The sequence below is a fragment of the Chlorocebus sabaeus genome, chromosome 10 (assembly GCF_047675955.1).
Source record: "Chlorocebus sabaeus isolate Y175 chromosome 10, mChlSab1.0.hap1, whole genome shotgun sequence".
Taxonomy (NCBI): domain Eukaryota; kingdom Metazoa; phylum Chordata; class Mammalia; order Primates; family Cercopithecidae; genus Chlorocebus; species Chlorocebus sabaeus.
In genome coordinates this window covers 119253208-119273489 of record NC_132913.1, presented here as the reverse complement: position 1 = coordinate 119273489, position 20282 = coordinate 119253208, and the positions used below count along the sequence as shown (strand labels likewise).

Sequence of the window (20282 nt, the reverse complement as noted above, 5' to 3'; positions counted from 1 at the left end):
TGAGAATAATGTCCATATATAAGGTAACCCTGAATATAATGCAATCTCTTATCTTTCCAGTGAAAAAATATTTTTAAAAAGTGATGTGAGGCCAGGCATGGTGGCTTACTCCTGTAATTCCAACACTTTGGAAGGCCAAGATGGGCAGATCACTTGAGCTCAGGAGTTCGAGACCAGCCTGGCCAACACAGTGAAACCCAGTCTGTGCTTTAAAAAAAAAAAAAAAAAAAAGATTAGATGGTCATGGTGGCACACGCCTGTAATCCCAGCTGCTTGGGAGGCTGAGGCAGTAGAATCTCTTGAACCCAGGAGGAAGTTGCAGTGAGCTGAGATCACACTTCCGCCTGCGCGACAGAGCAAGTGAGTGAGACAGAGTGAGTGAGACTCTGTCTTAAAAAAAAAAAAAAAAAGTGATGTGGATGAAATAGATATATATTTTCACATATATAACTAAAACCATAAATTTTATCAAATAATATATGAATTTAAAAATATTGTCCCCCTCTATACTACCTGTCATTTTAAGTGAAACATTGCCCAAAATTTTTAGATGCAACTTTGACATTAATATTGGTACATAGTAGGTTATATTAGTTTGTTTTAATGCTGCTGATAAAGACATACCTGAAACTGGGGGGAAAAAAGGTTTAATTGGACTTACAGTTCCACATGGCTGGGGTGGCCTCAGAATCATGGCAGGAGGCGAAAGGCTCTTACCTGACAGCGGCAAGAGAAAATGAGGAAGAAGCAAAAGCAGAAACCCCTGATAATCCCATCAAATCTCGTGAGACTTATTCACTATCACAAAAATAGCATGGGAAAGACCAGCCCCCATGATTCAATTACCTCCCCCTAAATCCCTCCCACAACACATGGGAATTCTGGGAGATACAATTCAAGTTGAGATTTTGGTGGAGACACAGCCAAACCATATCATTCTGCCCCTGGCCTCTCCAAATCTCATGTCCTCACATTTCAAAACCAATCATGCCTTTCCAATAGTCCCCCAAAGTCCTAACTCATTTCTACATTAACCCAAAGGTCCACAGTCCAAAGTCTCATCTGAGGCCAGGCATGGTGGCTCACACCTGTAATCCCAGCACTTTGAGAGGCCGAGGCAGGTGGATCACCTGAGGTCAGGAGTTCAAGACCAGCCTGCCCAATATGGCAAAACCCCATCTCTACTAAAAAATACAAAAAACTACCCGGGCGTGGTGGCAGGTGCCTGTAATCTCAGCTACTCGAGAGGCTGAGGCAGAAGAATCGCTTGAACCAGGGAGGCAGAGATTGCAGTGAGCTGAGATCACACCACTGCACTCCAGCCTGGGCAACAGAGTGAGACTCCATCTCAAAAAAAAAAAAAAAAAGTCTCATCTGAGACTTTGCCTTGCCTTGGCAAGTCCCATCCACCTATGAGCCTGTAAAATCAAAAGCAAACTAATTACTTCCTAGATACAGTGGGGGTACAGGTATTGAGTAAATACAGCCATTCCAAATGGGAGAAATTGGCCAAAACAAAGGGGTTACAGGGCCCATGCAAGTCTGAAATCCAGCGGGGCAGTCAAATTTTAAAGCTCCAAAATGAGCTCCTTTGACTCCAAGTCTCACAAACAGGTCATGGTGATGCAAGAGGATGGGTTCCCATGGTCTTGGGCAGCTCCGCCCCTGTGGCTTTGCAGGGAACAGCCTCCCTCCTGGCTGCTTTCACCAGCTGGCGTTGAGTGTCAGTGGCTTTTCCAGGCACATGGTGCAAGTTGTCGGTGGATCTACCATTCTGGGGTCTGGAGGAGAGTGGACCTCTTCTTGCAGCTCCACTAGGCAGTGCCCCAGTAGGTACTCTATGTGGGGGCTCCGGCCCCACATTTCCCTTAATCACTGCCCTAGCAGAGGCTCTTTATGAGGGCCTTGCCCCTGCAGCAAACTTTTGTGTGGGCATCCAGGCATTTCCATACATCTAAAATCTAGGCAGGGGTTCCCAAATCTCAATTCTTGACTTCTGTGCACCCGCACGCTCAACACCACATGGAAGCTGCCAAGGCTTGGGACTTCCACCCTTTGAAGCCACAGCCTGAACTGTACATTGGCCCCTTTTATCCATGGCTGGAGCAGCTGGGACACAACACCAAGTGGCTGCACACAGCATGGGGAACCTGGGTTCAGCCCATGAAACCACTTTTTCCTCCTGGGCCTCTGGGTCTTTGATGGGAGGGACTGCAGGGAAGTTCTCTGATATGGCCTGGAGGCACTTTCCCCATGGTCTTGGGGATTAACATTAGGTTCCTTGCTACTTAATGCAAATTTCTGCAGCTGGCTTGAATTTCTCCCCAGAAAATTGGTTTTTCTTTTCTATCATATAGACTGCAAATTTTCCAAACTTTTATGCTCTGCTTTCCTTATAAAACTGAATGCCTTTAACAGCACCCAAGTTATCTCTTGACTGCTTTGCTGCTTAGAAATTTCTTTCACTAGGCTGGGCACGGTGGCTCAAGCCTGTAATCCCAGCACTTTGGGAGGCCGAGACGGGCGGATCAAGAGGTCTGGAGATCAAGACCATCCTGGCTAACACGGTGAAACCCTGTCTCTACTAAAAAAATGCAAAAAAAAAAAAAAAAAAACTAGCCGGGCGAGGTGGCAGGCACCTGTAGTCCCAGCTACTTGGGAGGCTGAGGCAGGAGAATGGCGTAAACCCTGGAGGCGGAGCTTGCAGTGAGCTGAGATCCGGCCACTGCACTCCAGCCTGGGCAGCAGAGCAAGACTCCGTCTCAAAAAAAAAAAAAAAAAAAAAAAAAAAAATTCCTTTCACTAGATACCTGAAGCCTCTCTCAAGTTCAAAGTTCCAGAAATCTCTAGGGCAGGGGCAAAATGCCACCAGTACCTTTGCTAAAACATAACAAGAGTCACCTTTGCTCCAGTTCCAACACATTCCTCATGTCCATCTGAATTTTATTGTCCATATTGCTCTCAGCATTTTGGGCAAAGCCATTCAACAAGTCTCTAGGAAGTTCCAAACTTTCCCACATTTTCCTATCTTCTTCTGAGCCCTTCAAACTGTTCCAACCTCTGCCTGTTACCCAGTTTCAAAGTTGCTTCCACATTTTCAGGTATCTTTTCAGCAATGCCCCAATCTACTGGTACCAATTTACTGTATTAGTTTGTTTTCACGCTGCTGATAAAGACATACCTGAAACTGGGAACAACAACAACAAAAAAGGTTTAATTGCACTTACAGTTCCACATGTTTGGGGAGGCCTCAGAATCATGGCGGGAGGTGAAAGCCTCTTCTTACATGACAGCGGCAAAAGAAAATGAGGAAGAAGCAGTAGTGGAAACCCCTGATAAGCCCATCAGATCTTGTGAGACTTATTCACTATCACAAGAATAGCATGGGAAAGACCAGCCCCCATGATTCAATTACCAACCCATAGGTCCCTCCCATAACACGTGGGAATTCTGGGAGATACAATTCAAGTTGAGATTTTGGTGGGGACACAGCCAAACCATATCATAGGTTGTCAGTAAACATATATTAAATGAATGAATGATAGTTTGAGATCAGATATATGGAGGGCCCTGGATTAGTCTGTGAGGATCCACTGAAAGTTTTTTTTTTTTTCTTACTTATTTCTATATTTTAAATTTCCTAGTGTATTTTTCAAAATACCCACTTGACATCAGAGAAGGTCTTTAACTAGGAAAGTAATATATCAAAGGTGAAGTAGAATTTAGCCTCTCCTCAGAAGAGAGAAAGATACCACAAATTTTCTGCCCAGGGGAGGATAGCCAAGTGTTGGCATGGAGGCACAGAAGGAGTCCCAACTTAGAAGTCAGGCAGATGTGTGCATTCAGAAACCATTGTGGACTCAGTGTTCCCAAGAACCTCTCAGGGGAGGTGCCACTGACACCAGGACCTGAGGCTGTGAAGAATAAGGTCAAGAGTATTCAGGCTTCTTGGCACAGGTGAGAAGAGGTATTAGTGTGTTAGAGAAAGACATAAGAGGCTTTTGTGCCTAGGGCATAGTGATTGAGGGGCCTTGTAGACCATGGAAAGAACTCAATTTTTTTAAGTGCAGAGGAAAGCCAGGGATTGACATCTAACTTACAGTTTTAAAAAACCCCTTCCTTCTATGAAGAGAATGGAGAAGGAGGCAAGAATGGAAGCAAGGAAACCCAGTCAGAATGCTAGATGGGAGATGATAATTAATTGTCATTGATGATAATAATGGTAATATAATTATAATAATATTGATAATTGATAATATAATTGTCATTGATAATAATAATAATAGCTAACACATGGCTTACTAATGCTGAGGACTGTTCTAAGCACATTTTATGAGCCAGGTCATTTAAATGTGCTTTCTGGTTAGCACTCTCTTTCATTCTTAGTATCATAGGCCGGGTGTGGTGACTCACGCCTCTAATCCCAGCACTCTGGGAGGCTGAGTCAGGTGGATCACCTGAGGTCAGGAGTTCAAGACCAGTCTGGCCAACATGGTGAAACCCCGTCTCCACTAAAACAAAAATTAGCCGGGTGAGGTGGTGCATGCCTGTAATCCCAGCTACTTGGGAGACTGAGACAGGAGAATCGCTTGAACCTGGGAGGCGGAGGTTGCAGTGAGCCGAGGTTGTACCACTGCACTTCCACCTGGGCAACAAAGAGCAAAACTCTATCTCAAAAAAAAAAAAAGAGAAGAAAGTATCATAGTTTGGATGATAAATTACACGAAACTATGAACCAGCCAATTAACATTTTCAGAGGAGCTTAACACTTGGAATGCTTAGTCTTCCTCCTGTGCTCATCAATTTCAAACTATCTTATGAAACTCACTAACCCAGACAGCTATACAATATTAAAGTAGGAAGAAAACTGTATGGGATCTTATCTCCAAATTTTCGGAGACTCTTCCTTTTGGTTGCCTTCTGTCCTGGCTCTGTCTCTTGGTTCTCAGTTGTAGGTGGGCCTTTCTGTGTTTTTTTCAGTCTTTTTTTCTCCTTCACTCTGTCCCTGTGTCTCTCCGTCTGTGTGTGTCCCCCGTGTTTCTTTTCTCTTTCCGTTTTTTGTCTTCCCCATTCCCTCTCACTCTCTATTCTCTTAGCCTGATTTATCTTTCTTCCTCCTTCAACTGGCCAGTGAAGTATGGGCATGTTGTGTGGATCTGTTTATTATATAAAAAATGATGTTGACTATTTCCATTTAAAACTAATCAAGACTCTCAGAACCAGTGTACTCATTCCAAAATACTCCTACATGATTGTTACAAACTAGTTTAACAGGGATGTCCAATCTTTTGGCTTCCCTGGGCCACATTGGAAGAAGAATTATCTTGGACCACACGTAAAATACACTAACAGGCCAAGCACTGTGGCTCATGCCTGTAATCCCAGCACTTTTGGGAGGCCAAGGCAGGTGGATTGCTTGAGGTCAGGAGTTCGAGACCAGCCTGGACAACATGGTGAAACCCCATCTCTACTAAAAATACAAAAGATTAGCCAGGCGTGGGGGCAGGCACCTGTAATCCCAGCTACTCAGGATGCTGAGGCAGGAGAATCGCTTGAACCTGGAACATGGAGGTTGCAGTAAGCCAAGATTATACTACTGCACTCCAGCCTGGGCAACAGAGTGAGACTCCGTCTCACAAATAAAGTAAAAATTAAAAAATAAAATACACTGATGATAGCTGATGAACTAAAAAAAAAAAAAGTTTTAAGAAAGTTTACAAATTTGTGTTGGGCCACATGCAGCCCGGAGGCCATGGGCTGGACAAGCTTGGAATGCTTAGTCTTCTAAGACTAAGCATTTTATTATCCTGTTTTCTGCTTTTGCATCTCTCAGGGAAATTTACCTAGTACCCCATTCATCTAACTGATTTCTTCTGATCCCCAATCATTCCCTTCCCATTCTACCACCCACCTCCTTCACTGCCTTCTACACCTCAAGTCTGCCCCCAGCTCCTGCACCGGACTGCATCTAAATCACACCAGGTCACAACTCTTCTGTAAGACACAAGAGGATTTGTGTAACCGTGTGTTGAGCCAAGTGTCACCCATTCGTCTATAGTATTTATGGAATATTTACTTCCTTTTTTACCTTTCCTAATGCTTAATACTTTGCAAACTATTGGTTTTGTTCTGAAGCTTATTTTTAAGATATTCTTTCTTTTACATACAAGAGTGCTTCTTTATGTTTGCCTTGTTCCAAATGAGAGGGTACCAGGGCCTGATCTCCTCTAAGCAGGAGGCTTCCCATAGGAAAAGAGTGTTCCTTTATGCTCATCCTTCATATAAATCACCAGGGAGCTTTTAAATGAACAAAGACCTGGCTGACCCAGAGGGTAGAATTTATAAATAGTACTCCAGCCCCTCCTTTAAAGCCTGTCCACCTAATCCTCCTCTCAAGATTGGAAGTGACTTGACCTTTAAGTCTTAAAACTTGGGCTCTTTTTCTCTAAAAAATCTGATTAGCAATAAGCTGTTAAAACACATATGTTTTTAGCCAGATGATGACCAATCATCAAAGCTTGCCTTTCATTTCTAGCATTTTTAGTCAAATGTTTCCTCTTTTTTTTTTTTTTTTTTTTTGGCTCCTCAGAAGTCAACTTGAAGTTTCCTCTTTTGAGGACCAGCTTTTCTTATTGTTATCATTGTAAGACACCTACCTTAATAACTTTTATTTCTCCTTACTAATAGACTATTATAGATTTCCATTTTATAAAGTTGTTCCCAAATTGCTGCATTTCTACCATAAACTAAGGGCTTCCTTTTCACCCCTAAAATTACAGAACTTAGAGGGGCCCTCAATAGCCTCAATCCCAACATCCTTGGATGGAGCTGTCTTTGTATTTCTCTAATGCTGTATTGAGGATAAAATCTTACAAAATTTGTTAAGGATTAAAATGTTCAAGGATTATAAAATGAAGTACATGATATAGATACTGGTAGATAATTTTTCAGATTAGGGCACATGCAGGAAGTACATAGTTATTGAACTGGCCTAACATATAAATATATTTTACAGAATATATTTTTACGTGATTCCCAAAAAGGTAAGCAGTTAGGGCTGGGCACGGTGGTTCACGCCTATAATCCCAGCATTTTGGGAGGCCGAGGCGGGCAGATCACTTGAGGTTGGGAGTTCGAGACCAACATGGAGAAAGCCCGTCTCTACTAAAAATACAAAATTAGCCGCGTGTGGTGGCACATGCCTGTAATCCCAGCTACTCGGGAGGCTGAGGTAGGAGAATCACTTGAACCCAGGAGGCAGAGGTTATGGTGAGGGGAAATCCCGCCACTGCACTCCAGTTTGGGCAACAAAAGCGAAACTCTGTGTCCAAAAAAAAAAAAAAAAAAGATAAGCAATTAAGTCCTTAACCTGATTATTTACAGAGAAAAGACACTCATGTTGTGGAAATCAACCATGTATTTTTAGCTACTTCTCTCCCTTAAAATAAGGGGAGCTTAAATTTACTATTCACTAAATACCAGATAGAAGACTAATTTAAAATGTCTTTCTTTTTTATCATTTAATATATAGATTGAAGAGTAAGTCCTGGCCCCAGGCTTTGCTTTTCTGACCTCTGCCAGTCACTGTAGTGCTTCTTCTGGAAGTTCAGTCTCTAGCCGCAGCTTTGTACAGGGACCCTCCGGGGCTTTTCTAGTTTTGCTAGAATGCCTCACCTACCTGTGAGCCTGGAACTGTAGAAGTCATTTTAGTTTTGTTTAGTCTTATTGTTTAATTTAAGAAAGTCTGATGTCCATGTTGCCGTAGTGGGTACATAGGACACTGTCTGCTGTGAAAGAATGGAAAGCTTGTTCAGAGCAGGTCAAATGAGGACTATGTCTTCAGAAAACCTTGGGCTTAGCTGCCTGGGACAGTTTAGATCTTAGCTCAGAGGGGATTGATAGAGCAGTAGTATCTGTTGCTTTCCTTCTGCAGTTGGGAAACTTTCTCTTAATATATAGAGACGCTGGGAGGTGTGAGCATATTTATAGCAATTATAATCGTGAGACATGACCTAAGCAAGTATATAAACTTGCTTTTGAATTTAGTTGTTTAAAAAAAAAATGGAGTATGAAAATATGAACCAGAGGAAGGCAGATCACATAGGTGGAGAGGAACAGCACTGTCTGGAAATGTATTGAGCATAGAAGGACAGTTTGTTAGGAATTGCACACCCTGAGAGGAGAGTAACACAACCAGTGTGACCTGAAAGCGACAGTACATTCATGCAGGGGTGCCCACAAGCAGGTTGAGTGCACAGAAAGATCACAATGTGTGACTCCTCATCACATTGCAGGCACTCTGCTGAATAACACTTGGTTATATTTTGAGACTTTTCTTGTATAGCAACAAAACCTAGACAGAATCTCTCCAGAAGGTAAAATATAGTGTTATTACACACATGATGATTCCAGTCAACTATGTTGTTTAGGGTTCTCCCTAACATTGTTTGAATTGCAAGCTATTCAAACAATGGGAAAGGGTATCTGATCTGAGGCTTTTGGAACTGTCTGGAAGTTAAAGGACAGGGTCTGTAGCAAAGACCACACAGTAGGAAAGGGCAGGTTGGCATGCCCCTGCTGCCCCGACCCTGAAGAACTTCCAACTCCCTTGCAAGTCCTATAGCTTCAGGACCCCAGAACTGGGCAGCAAGTGTCCAAAGCTAGGCCTTCTTGTGCTCACTCCTAATTATACCAGGACTGGGAGAAAAGGATCTGGCCTTTCTAGCTGCTGTAGTGCAAAGCGGTCACTGCCTTCCACAAGGAAGAGAGACTATGGAGTGCTTTGGGAAGAGAGTCTGATTACAAGATAGCAAAAGAAGAAAACCAAAAAAAAGACACATGTAAACTATATCTATATTATACATATATTTTTCTGAAGCTCAGTCTCTTTGCAAATATTAACGATCTTTTGCAGACTTACCCTCTGTGCTTGCATAATATTAATTTTCTTTTCCTTTAATGGTTTGTCAATTGTATTTTAAAACAAAACAAAACAAAAAAACTTAGCACTCTCTTCTTAAATTTAGTCTTTATTTTTATTAAGTTGTATGTGTTCATAATTTAAAGAATCGCAGTCAGCTGGGCGAGGTGGCTCACACCTGTAATCCCAGCACTTTGGGAGACCAAGGCAAGCGGATCACCTGAGGTCAGGAGTTTGAGACCAGCCTGAACAACATGGAGAAACCGTCTCTAGTTAAAAATACAAAAATTAGCCAGGCCGTGGTGGTGCATGCCTGTAATCCCAGCTACTCAGGAGGCTGAGGCAGGAGAATCACTTGAACCCAGGAGGTGGAGATTGCGGTGAGCCAAGATCGTGCCATTGCACTCTAGTCTGAGCAACAAGAGCGAAACTCCATCTCAAAAAAAAAAAAAAAAAGTCTGCCTAGTTTTTAATGAAGAGCACCACACCCTGTCCCCCTACTTTCTGCTCCCTAGAGAAAACTATTTTCAATTCTTTTTAGCTTATTTATTTGGTATTCATCTTGATATTTCTAAAAAGCATATTGTGGCTATGTCTTAATGTTTCCATTTTAGCATTATTTACCCACTTTCCACTGTGGAAAATGACAGTTTTGTTGTTTCTCAACATTTCATGCCTGACTATCCATACATACTCTTGTTCCCTCATCCTCCCAGGTAATTATACTGGGTGTTGGATGTGCTTTCTTTTTTTTTTTTTTTTTCCTCCCGAGACGGAGTTTCGCTCTGCCGCCCAGGCTGGAGTGCAGTGGCCGGATCTCAGCTCACTGCAAGCTCCGCCTCCCGGGTTCATGCCATTCTCCTGCCTCAGCCTCCGGAGTAGCTGGGACTACAGGCGCCCGCCACCTCGACCGGCTAGTTTTTTGTATTTTTTAGTAGAGACGGGGTTTCACCGTATCAGCCAGGATGGTCTCGATCTCCTGACCTCGTGATCCGCCCGTCTCGGCCTCCCAAAGTGCTGGGATTACAGGCTTGAGCCACCGCGCCCGGCCTGGATGTGCTTTCATTGTTATGACCATATCTGCACTACTTGCAATGAAGCCATGAGTTATACTATGACTACTTTTTTCTTCCAGTCCTACCTTAATTTTTCATGATGTCAGTACTTGAATTTTTGTCATTTGCTTAGGTTTTCTGTGCTTCTCATGAATTTGACCCCAAAATCTCCCTCTAATTGTATAAATCTCCTTTCCATATAAACACACTAGGTATTCTATGAATTTCATCTTTTTAAGAGAAAATCTCTTTCTGAGCTTTGTGACCTGCTGTAGCCTGGACCCTGGACTAGTCACTCTCCAGACCTGCTAAAGAGCTATTTTCTTGGGATCTTCCTTCACTGTCACTCAGGGGACTCCCTTCATCTGTTTCTTGCTTGCTATATCCCATGTCATCCTGTCATCCCCTTTCTTGGTTTTTTCTGTCATTTTGATGAAGCCATATTTTCCTTAGTTTCTTAAGAAAGTAAATATTTTTGAGTTTGTTTCAGAAATTGTTTCCCTGAGAATTTTAAAGGCCCTGCTAAATTGTCTCCTATCCTCCAGGGTTCCTTTTGAATTTGATTTATTCTGATTTTTTTTTTTCCTATTCTGATTTGACCCTTTATATAATGACTTGTTGAACTTCTGGAAGCTTTTTGCTTTTCTTTATCTTTGATATTATGTAAATCCACTAATGATGTGACGGGCATTTGCTACATGCTTTTTTTTTTTTTTTTTTTTTTTTTGAAACAGGGTTTCGCTCTTGTTGCGCAGGCTGGAGTGCAATGGTGCGATCTCCCAGGTTCAAGTGATTATCCTGCCTCAGCCTCCTGAGTAGCTGGGACTACAGGCATGCACTGCCATGCCTGGCTAATTTTGTATTTTTAGTAGAGACGGGGTTTCTCCGTGTTAGTCTGTCTGGTCTTGAACTCCCAACTTCAGGTGATCTGCCCGCCTCAGCCTCCCAAAGTGCTGGGATTACAGGTGTGAGTCACTGTGCCCAGCCTAGACACTTTCAATCTATGAAATTTTCTTGAATTAATTTATTGATGCCATCCTCCCCTCAGTTTTCTCTGTTCTACCTTTCTAGAACTTCTGTTAGTTAGACATTGGAACTCTTGGACTATTCTTGGACTATAAGTTTTCGTACCTTTACTCTCCTTTTTTTTTGAGACAGGGTCTCCCTCTGTCACCCAGGCTGGAGTGCAATGGCATGATCTCGGCTCACTGCAGCATCAATTTTGTGGGCTCAGGCAATCCTCTCACCTCAGCCTCCAGGGTAGCTGGGACCACAGGCGTGCGCCACCATGACTGGTTAATTTTGTATTTTTGTAGAGATGAGGTTTCACCATGTTTCCCAGGCTAATCTCAAACTCCTGAGCTCAAGGAATCCACCTGCCTCAGCCTCCCAAAGTGCTGGAATTACAGCCGTTGAGCCACCACACTTGGCCTGCTCTCCTGTTCTCTATCCTTGCCTTTTTCATTCTGAAAGCTTTCTTCAATTTTTTCTTTGCATTGAGTTGTTTGGTTCTGCTATCAAAATATATGTGTTCCTAGAGTTCTTTTTTGTTCTCTGAATGTTCTTTTTTAAATTGGTATTATTGACTCATTTAATGGATCAAACAATACAGAAACTAGAAAATATAAATACTTACGTTAGAAGGCATTTTCTGACAGAGAACATCAGTTGACCAGCTTCATAAGTTGTAACCTCAAACCAGAGAAATTCACCTAAAATATATAGAATTTGATTGTATTAATTTTTAGTGTCTGTAGAGGTTAAGTCATATCTCTCTTTTTTTAATGCTCCTTTTTAAAACTTTATGTCTTTATCTGTAAGCCTCTTTATTCCTCTAAGTTACTTTTTTCTTTTAGTTTGTTTTGGTCTGTCTTTCATAATAAATGCTTTCTTGAATTTCTGGTGATACTTGGCTATCTTCTCATATTTAAAAACAGGGCACTCAGAGGCTGAGGCAGACAGATCACCTGAGGTCAGGAGTTCGAGACCAGCCTGGCCAACATGGTGAAACCCCATCTCTATTAAAAATACAAAAATAAGCTGGGCATGATGACACACTCCTGTAATTCCAGCTACTCAGGAAGCTGAGGCACTGCTAAAGAATTGTTTGAACCGAGGAGGCAAAGGTTGTAGTGAGCCGAGATTGTGCCACTGCACTCCAGCCTGTGTGACAAAGTGAGACTCTGTCTCAAAAAATAAAAAAAAGAGAGGGGCACTACAAAGCAATTTGAGACTTCTGTGCTTGTGGGTGAAGTTTATGAGGCTGTGGCCTTCACTATAGAGTGATCTTCATGAGTTGTTTCCTTGGGGTACATCTGATATTTATTTCTTTAGGTATTTTATCTTGGTTGGTTAGATCCTGTTGGTAAATTTTAAATTTTGCACTGTTCATTTTCTGTCCCTTTCTTGCAATTTCTAGGTGTGTGCAGTCTTAAGATTCTCATAGATAATAATGTCTTCTCAAGGTTTCTGCTGCTTCTTTTAGATGTTTTTTTGACTCTCCTACACATTCTTATCTGCTTCCATAGCAATGAGCAGTTTGACAGACTTTTTTTTTTTTTTTTTTTGAGACGGAGTCTCACTCTGTCGCCCAGGCTGGAGTGCAGTGGCGCAATCTCGGCTCACTGCAAGCTCTCCCTCCCGGGTTCACGTCATTCTCCTGCCTCAGCCTCCGGAGTAGCTGGGACTACAGGCACCCGCCACCACGCCAGGCTAATTTTGTTTTTGTATTTTTAGTAGAGACGGGGTTTCACCGTGTTAGCCAGGATGGTCTCGATCTCCTGACCTTGTGATCCGCCCACCTCGGCCTCCCAAAGTGCTGGGATTACAGGCGTGAGCCACTGCGCCCGGCCGACAGACTTTTTAAAAAGTAAACAAGAGTTGGTGGGAGTAAACATGAGACACCTAGAGTACAAAGTGGGAGTCACTTTCAGTGCCTTATTTTTCCTTAGTCATATTTGATCAGAAATTGGATGAACCTTCGGGATGCTGAAACAGGGAAGATACTCTGGCAAGGAACAGAAGACCTGTCTGTCCCTGGTGTGGAGCATGAAGGTACTTTCCAACCCTTTGTCTACACAGGGCTGTGACCAATGCCAGACTAGCCCCTGAGCATAAGAGAGCTAAGTTAACACATACCTAATAGGCGGGTGAGCCCCTGAAGACACAGCATGTTAATTCATGTGTTGTTGACATGTTGACAGTTTCAATTACAATTACTTTTTTTTTTATTTGAGACATAGTCTTGCTCTGTCACCCAGGCTGGAGTGCAGTGGTGCGATCTCGGCTCACTGCAACCTCCACTTCCCAGGTTCCAGCAATTCTCATGTCTCAGCCTCCCGAGTAGCTGGGATTATAGGCGCGTGCCACCACACCCATCTAATTTTTATATTTTGAGTAGAGGCAGGGTTTCACCATGTTGGCCACCCTGGTCTTGAACTCCTGACCTCAAGTGATCTGCCCGCCTCAGCCTCCCAAAGTGCTGGGATTACAGGTGTGAGCCACCACACCCAACCCAGTTGCTTTCTTAATGTTTCTTTCTCCCACTTCCCAAAACCCATTTTGTGCTGAAATTTTACCATTAGAACATACCCAAAGATAGAAACTGAGATCTCAACTTTTTTCTCCAAAAGAAAATTTGCATTTTTATCTCCCTAAAGTAAAGGAGAAGTAAGGGGTTAAAATCACCAGAACAGAGTAGAGAGAAGGTACCCATGCAGCCCCTTCCTGATGAGAGTAGCTAGATGAGGCCCTTAGATGCACAAAACCTGGTGTTCCTTGAAGATCTAATATCTTTCAGATATGAGTGACCAATTAGAGTCCTCTGCTTTCAGCCACACAAAGTGTAGTGCACTTACCAAAGCATTATCCAAAATGTAATAAAGTGTTCTCTAAATCAGCTATAAGAAGCTCCCAGAAATTTGAAGCATCATAGTCATGTGGTTTTCATTTAGAATGGCTTCAACATTTGTTTTTCTCTTACCAGCCCATGTTCCCAGGAAAATCCTCAAGTGCAAGGCAGTGTCTCGAGAACTCAATTTTTCTTCAACAGAACAAATGGAAAAATTCCGCCTGGAACAAAAAGTTTACTTCAAAGGGCAATGCCTAGAAGGTATTCTGCTGCCTGCATGCCTGAAATCAGGGCTTAGGGCGACCAGGACAAAAGGCAACAATACCCAGTGAACTAAAGCAGTGCTTTGATAACATTCCTTTTACAACTCAGTTTGTAGTAGGATTCCTACACTCTGCAAGACTGTGAATCCCCAGTGAAAACAAACCAAAACAAAGCTGGCCACTGCAAGGGGCTTTGAGGTCTCTGACACTGGGAGCATGGATGGTGGTACCTGGTTTAGGTACTGACATTGTATTGTGATATGGTCATGGAGGAAGTTGCTATGAGCAGGGCCTAGTACAGTGCTCTACATACAGTATCATACAGATTTGACTGGCAAGGCCACTCTGCATTGAATTCTCACCATGCAGTATAAGAGGGCACATAAGCCCCTTCAAGCTAGTCCAAGAGAATTGAGCTATGTATCTATGTATAGTTCACATCTAGCCTACCTCTAAGAAAATGCTGCTTATGTTGTGTCCTGGTCACTGGTCCTAGTCCTTTAGACCTCAAAGCATGAGAAGCAAGCCTTTGGTGTGGTTCAGAGGACAACCTGAGGAGGCTTCCCTGTCTTTTTTATGCCTCTGGTCTGAGAGGTTGCTGATAGCTTCCTTTGGTGGTTCTCAGGGTAGGAAGAGGCTCACTCTAGAGGAGGGAGACAAAGAGCCCTTAAACTTTATACTGGGGCACCTGCTCACCCCGGCTTTTCCTTCTTCCTTCAGAATGGTTCTTCGAGTTTGGCTTTGTGATCCCTAACTCCACAAATACCTGGCAGTCCTTGATAGAGGCAGCACCCGAGTCCCAGATGATGCCAGCAAGCGTCTTAACGTGAGTGAGCAGGTCTCAGGAAATTATGAAGTGTGTCTAGAAACAGGCATTCCAGGCAGGTGGGACTCCTGGTGCCATTGAGTGGGCAGAGAGCTCAGTTGAGAAATAGAGTAAAAGAGTATCCGAGGGTGTCTAGGTTTCCAGGTTCCTGACCTTTTTCATATGAAAAAGACAGTATGATAGAGTGGAAAGAATAATTAAAAAAAAAAAAGAAAAAAAAAACAACTTTAGATTAGACCAGATTTAAATTCCTGATTCACACTGACTACCTGTGTCATCTTGGGCACTAATATACTTTATCTCTCTGAGCCTTAGTCTTTCATCTCTAAACACAGAAATTAATTCTCTCTTACAGAGGTGTAATGAAGATAAAATGCGATGGCATGGAAGGAGACTGGCATTTAATATATACCGAATCTATGTTAATTTGCTTCTATTCCTGACTACCATACTTCCGGTATCTCTGTATTTTGTTTAGATCACCTTTAACAGAATCTGGCAAAGTCCTATTAATAATTCTGTTTTCGAGGATAATACTTGGTTACAATTTTTTGGTGAATAGCTTACCATATTAATAGCTTTGGTTCCTGTTTAAAGAACAGTTTGTTTGTGCTTTGTCCAAAAACACTGTCAATAACTTCCCACCTCCCATTGTCTGTGGGAAAGGTGTAGGTCTCTCAAGTGTTATAGTAATAGTACCTTCTAAAGAGTTAGTCCCAAATTAGCTGGGCATGGTGGCACACACCTGTAATCCCAGCTACTCAAGAGGCTGAGATAGGAGAATTGCTTGAATCTGGGAGGTGGAGGTTGCAGTGAGCCAAGATCATGCCACTGCATTCCAGCCTGGGTAACAGAGCAAGAATCTGTTTCAAAAAAAAAAAAAGAGTTAGTCCCACAGATAATTGTGTAATATTGGATCATCTCTTTCAACAGTTCCTTTATGAAAGCCATATTGAATTTGTTAAAAATTGAGGTTATTTACTTTTAGGTTTTTTGTTTGTTTGGTTTTGGGTTTTATTTTATTTAAAAAAAAAGCGAAAACAAAAAAAAGCAGGGTCTTGCCATGTTGCCCAGGCTGGACTCCAGCTCCTGGGCTCAAATGATCTTCCTGCCTCAGCCTCCTAAGTAGGTGAGACTACAGGCATGTGCCACCATGCCTGTCTCTACTTTTTAAGGTTTTTTTTTTTTTTTTTTTCTTTGAGACAGAGTCTCTCTCTGTTGCCCAGGCTGGAGTGCAGTGGCACAATATTGGCTCACTGCAACGTCTGCCTCCTGGGTTCAAGTGATTCTCCTGCCTCAGCCTCCTAAGTCACTGGGATTATTGGCACCCACCACCATGCCCGGCTAATTTTTTGTATTTTTTGGTAGAGACGGGGTTTTGCCTCGTTGACCAGGCTAGTCTTGAGCTCCTGACCTCAGGTGATCCACTCGTCTTGGCCTCCCAAAGTGCTGAGATTATAGGCATGAGCCACCGTGCCCAGCCCCTTTTTAAGTTTTTAATAGTTTTTTTAAGAGCCAGGTGTGGTGACACTTGCCTATAATCCTAGCTACTTGGGAAGCTGATGGGGGAGGGTTGCTTGAGTCCAAGAGTTTGAGACTAACTTGGGCAACATAGCAAGACCCCATCTAAATTTTGTAACAGAGGCTGGGCGTGATGGCTTACACCTGTAATCCCAGCACTTTGGGAGGCCGAGTCGGGTGGATCACAAGGTCAGGAAATCGAGACCATCCTGGCTAACACAGTAAAACCCCATTTCTACTAAAAATACAAAAAATAGGCCAAGCGCAGTGGCTCAAGCCTGTAATCCCAGCACTTTGGGAGGCCGAGACGGGCGGATCACGAGGTCAGGAGATCAAGACCATCCTGGCTAACACGGTGAAACCTCGTCTCCACTAAAAAAGATAAAAAAAACTAGCCAGGTGTGGTGGTGGGCGCCTGTAGTCCCAGCTACTCGGGAGGCTGAGACAGGAGAATGGTGTAAACCCGGGAGGCGGAGCTTGCAGTGAGCTGAGATCTCGGCACTGCACTCCAGCCTGGACGACAGAGTGAGACTCCGTGTCAAAAAAAAAAAAAAAAAATCAGCCAGGCATGGCAGCATGCGCCTGTAGTCCCAGCTACTCGGGTGGCTGAGGCAGGAGAATCACTTGAATCCAAGTGCTGGAGGTTGCAGTGAACCAAGATTGTGCCTCTGCACTCCAGCCTGGGCAACAAGGCGAGACTCCATCTCAAAAATAAATAAATAAATAAATACAAATTTGTAATGAATTTTTTAAAGTTTTAGTGGTTTTAAAAATAGATTTTTAATTACAATGGTAGCTATTTTTATATCCTATCAGCCAGTCAGATTTTGAGCACCTTATTTACCTGTTTTATAATTAATTACAAGCAGAAATGTATCTGCTGGTTATTAATTACCCTGGGAAAGTACAGAGTAGTTTAGGAAAGCAGGTTTTTTTTTTTAGATTTTATTAAACTTCATTTGACTACTTCTTCACCAGGCCTGATTTTTTGTTGCTGTCTTTATTTCTTTTTTTTTTTTTTTTTTTTGAGACAGAGTCTCGATCTGTCTCAAACCTACCATAAGATGAAAATATCATAAGTCAAAAATGCATTTAATATCCCCATAAATCCACTAGAAAGTTGAAAGATCATAAGTTGATTCATTGTAAGTAGGGGACCAACTATACTTAACTTTTTAGAACCCCCAAAAACAGTTGCCCTAAACTCAGCTCAAGTGTGATTTGGTAAGGTCATGGTCTCTCCCATTTTACAAATGGGAGCACTGAGATACCCACCAAGAAAAAATTCTTCCCTCACAATACAGGTGCATCATTTAGTGTTCTTTAGTTGTAAGTCATAGAAACAGGCTCTGGCTAATACAAGAGTTGAAAGACTATGGGGGAGACCTGGGGTGGCTTGAAAGATGCAGGTAGGCAGGAATGCCTGGATGGCTTCCTCAAGGAGAAGCTACAGGAAGGATCTTGCTCAAAGGAAAGAGTCTGATGGGCCTAAGTTACATCCTCTGTTCACCCTTTTGCCAGGTGAGTGAGGGGCTACTCACTTGGCACATGGACTGGAGGAAGGGTGGTTCCCAAATAAAGAGCAAGGTGCTGATACCCAAAGGCAGGAAAATAGATGTGGGCCAGGCCAAAGCTCACCTTTCCACTATAGTGAGTACTGTAGGGAAGGATACTGCCCCTGAGGTCTGCAGGCTTCTATGTATAAACCAGCCAGAGGTGTCCATGAATGCGGTTTCAGAAAGTCAGTCGGATCTATAAGCACCCTGTGTGCAGAGCACTCTACTAAAGGCTTTAGAGTGTACCAAGGAGTGGAGACATGCTCTCACTTCTGATTTGGGAGCTTGACAGGGATGAATCTAGCCACATAAATTAAATATCGTGTTAGACTTGTAGCCCTATATAGACAAGGATTTTAATGGCCCCAAGCTAATACTCTGGGTGGGTACACGTCCTTTGGCCCAGAAATCCAGATGGAAACCACTTTGTGGAAATGAAATCTTCTGCCTAACATGCTCACTCTTTTGCCCTCTGTTTCTCTTCTTACTTACAGTGGGAACGTTATCATAGAAACAAAGTTTTTTGACGACGATCTTCTTGTAAGCACATCCAGAGTGAGACTTTTCTATGTTTGAAAGAAGAATGTGTGCGCATGTCAAGAATATGGGTTTTTTTGGAGGGAGGAGGAAACTGTGTTTACTTTTTTCCTCCACACTTTTGATTTTTGACACTTCCACCCCTAATTCCCTCAACAGCAGAACCTACCTGCAGCCACCAGGGGACCAGCTCTGTGTAGGTAACCAGATGGCTCTTTTTCCCAAGCTGCCATCTTCCAGCTGACCAGACTAAACTCCCAACCCCAGACCAGGGCAGGGGACAGGTCTCAAATCCTTCCCTCCCCACACAGGGAACAAACACATACCACAAACCAATAACTGTACCTGTCACCCTCCTTGTCTCCTCCTTGGGCCCTGCAGGCTACACATCTACCTTTGGCCCCTGGTTTTGGAAAAATTCCATGTTCCTGACCCATGTTTAGTTTTTTCCTACCATTTCTATTTCATACATTCTCATACATTTAACTTGTAAAATAGACTGTGATATTATTACATAATGTAATTAAAAATATGAATTAAAATATTCCTACAGTCTTTAGCATGGCACTGCTTTTATCTCCTTTTTCTAGAAAGTGAACCTGGCTGCATAATGGAAAGAAACCAAATATAAGATCAAAACTGTATTTTACTCCAGGAATGGAACTGATAGATCTTGTTCCCTAGTGCTGCAGTTACTGCTTTCCAAAGTTGTGCAACATACTTGAACCAAGCCCATGACCTTAATATTTGTCTTTTAGACACAATCTTTAATGGTTCTTTTCCACAACATACATGTACCCTTTGTTTGTTTATTATTGTTAATTGTTTCTATTTGTTTACAGTATTCATTTGTTCAAGAAGTTTCCAGAAAGGGCAGTTCTAAGTTGGTAGAGTAGGAACTCTTGTATTCCTAAATGAGACTAGAAGCTACAAAATGAAAAGATCTGCATGGACCTAACTGGAGAATGATGGGAAGGCATCTGGGCTGGGAGGAGGCTGGGAGGCCTTTAAGACTGCTGTCATTGGAAGCCAGCATGGGAGAGAAGGGATTACAACTGGCAGTGCTTTCAGGTCTGACATAAAAGAGAACACCAAAAAGTGTTCTTACCTCTGAGCTACTAGTAGCCTTCAGTGTCTTTTTTTGTTGTTTTGTTCTGTGATAGAGTCTCATTCTTGTTGCCCAGGCTGGAGTGCAATGGCGCGATCTCAGCTCACTGCAACCTCTGCCTCCTGGGTTCAAGCAATTATCCTGCCTCAGCCTCCCGAGTAGCCTGCCACCACACCAAGCTAATTTTTTTGTAATTTTTGTAGAGACAGTGTTTCACCATGTTGGCCAGGCTGGTCTCAAACTTCTGACCTCAGGTGATCCGCCCGGCTCGGCCTCCCAAAGTGCTGGGATTACAGGCATGAGCCACCGCTCCTGGCCTGCCTTCACTGTCTTTTTTTTTTTTTTTTTTTTGAGACGGAGTCTTGCTTTATCAAAGCCCAGGCTGGAGTGCAGTGGCGCGATCTCGGCTCACTGCAAGCCACTATCTTTTATAAAATACCAACAATTGCATGTTTTCAAGTTACCAAAGCAGTAAGGTCTGAGGCCAGAGGACAGAACACACCAAAGGTATGGCTCTCTTTGGTGTGGCTCTTGCTCGCAGATTCCTCTTTTCCTTTTCTCTCTATTACCTGAGTCTCTTTGCATCGGCGGGTGGGGAGGAGAAACGGTACATTTTTAGTGTACTAGCACCATCTTTCAATGACGA

General features: G+C 42.9%; 1 protein-coding gene across 4 annotated transcripts in view; it reads left to right on the top strand.

Moving 5' to 3' along the window:
* PDE6D (phosphodiesterase 6D) overlaps positions 1 to 19087 on the top strand; it is a 60404-nt gene extending 41317 nt beyond the window's left edge. The window contains exons 2-6 of one of the 4 annotated variants that reach the window (XM_007966628.3): positions 12941 to 13029; positions 13961 to 14086; positions 14809 to 14914; positions 15270 to 15371; positions 18486 to 19087. In XM_007966628.3, coding sequence (XP_007964819.1) covers positions 12941 to 13029; positions 13961 to 14086; positions 14809 to 14914; positions 15270 to 15357 — 409 coding nt within the window. In that variant the 3' untranslated portion in view covers positions 15358 to 15371; positions 18486 to 19087. Of the gene's footprint in view, positions 1 to 12926; positions 13030 to 13960; positions 14087 to 14808; positions 14915 to 15269; positions 15372 to 18485 lie in introns of all 4 variants that reach the window. The other 3 variants (XM_038001381.2, XM_007966629.3, XM_007966630.3) reach the window with 3 other exon arrangements.
* Positions 19088 to 20282: the final 1195 nt, after the last annotated feature.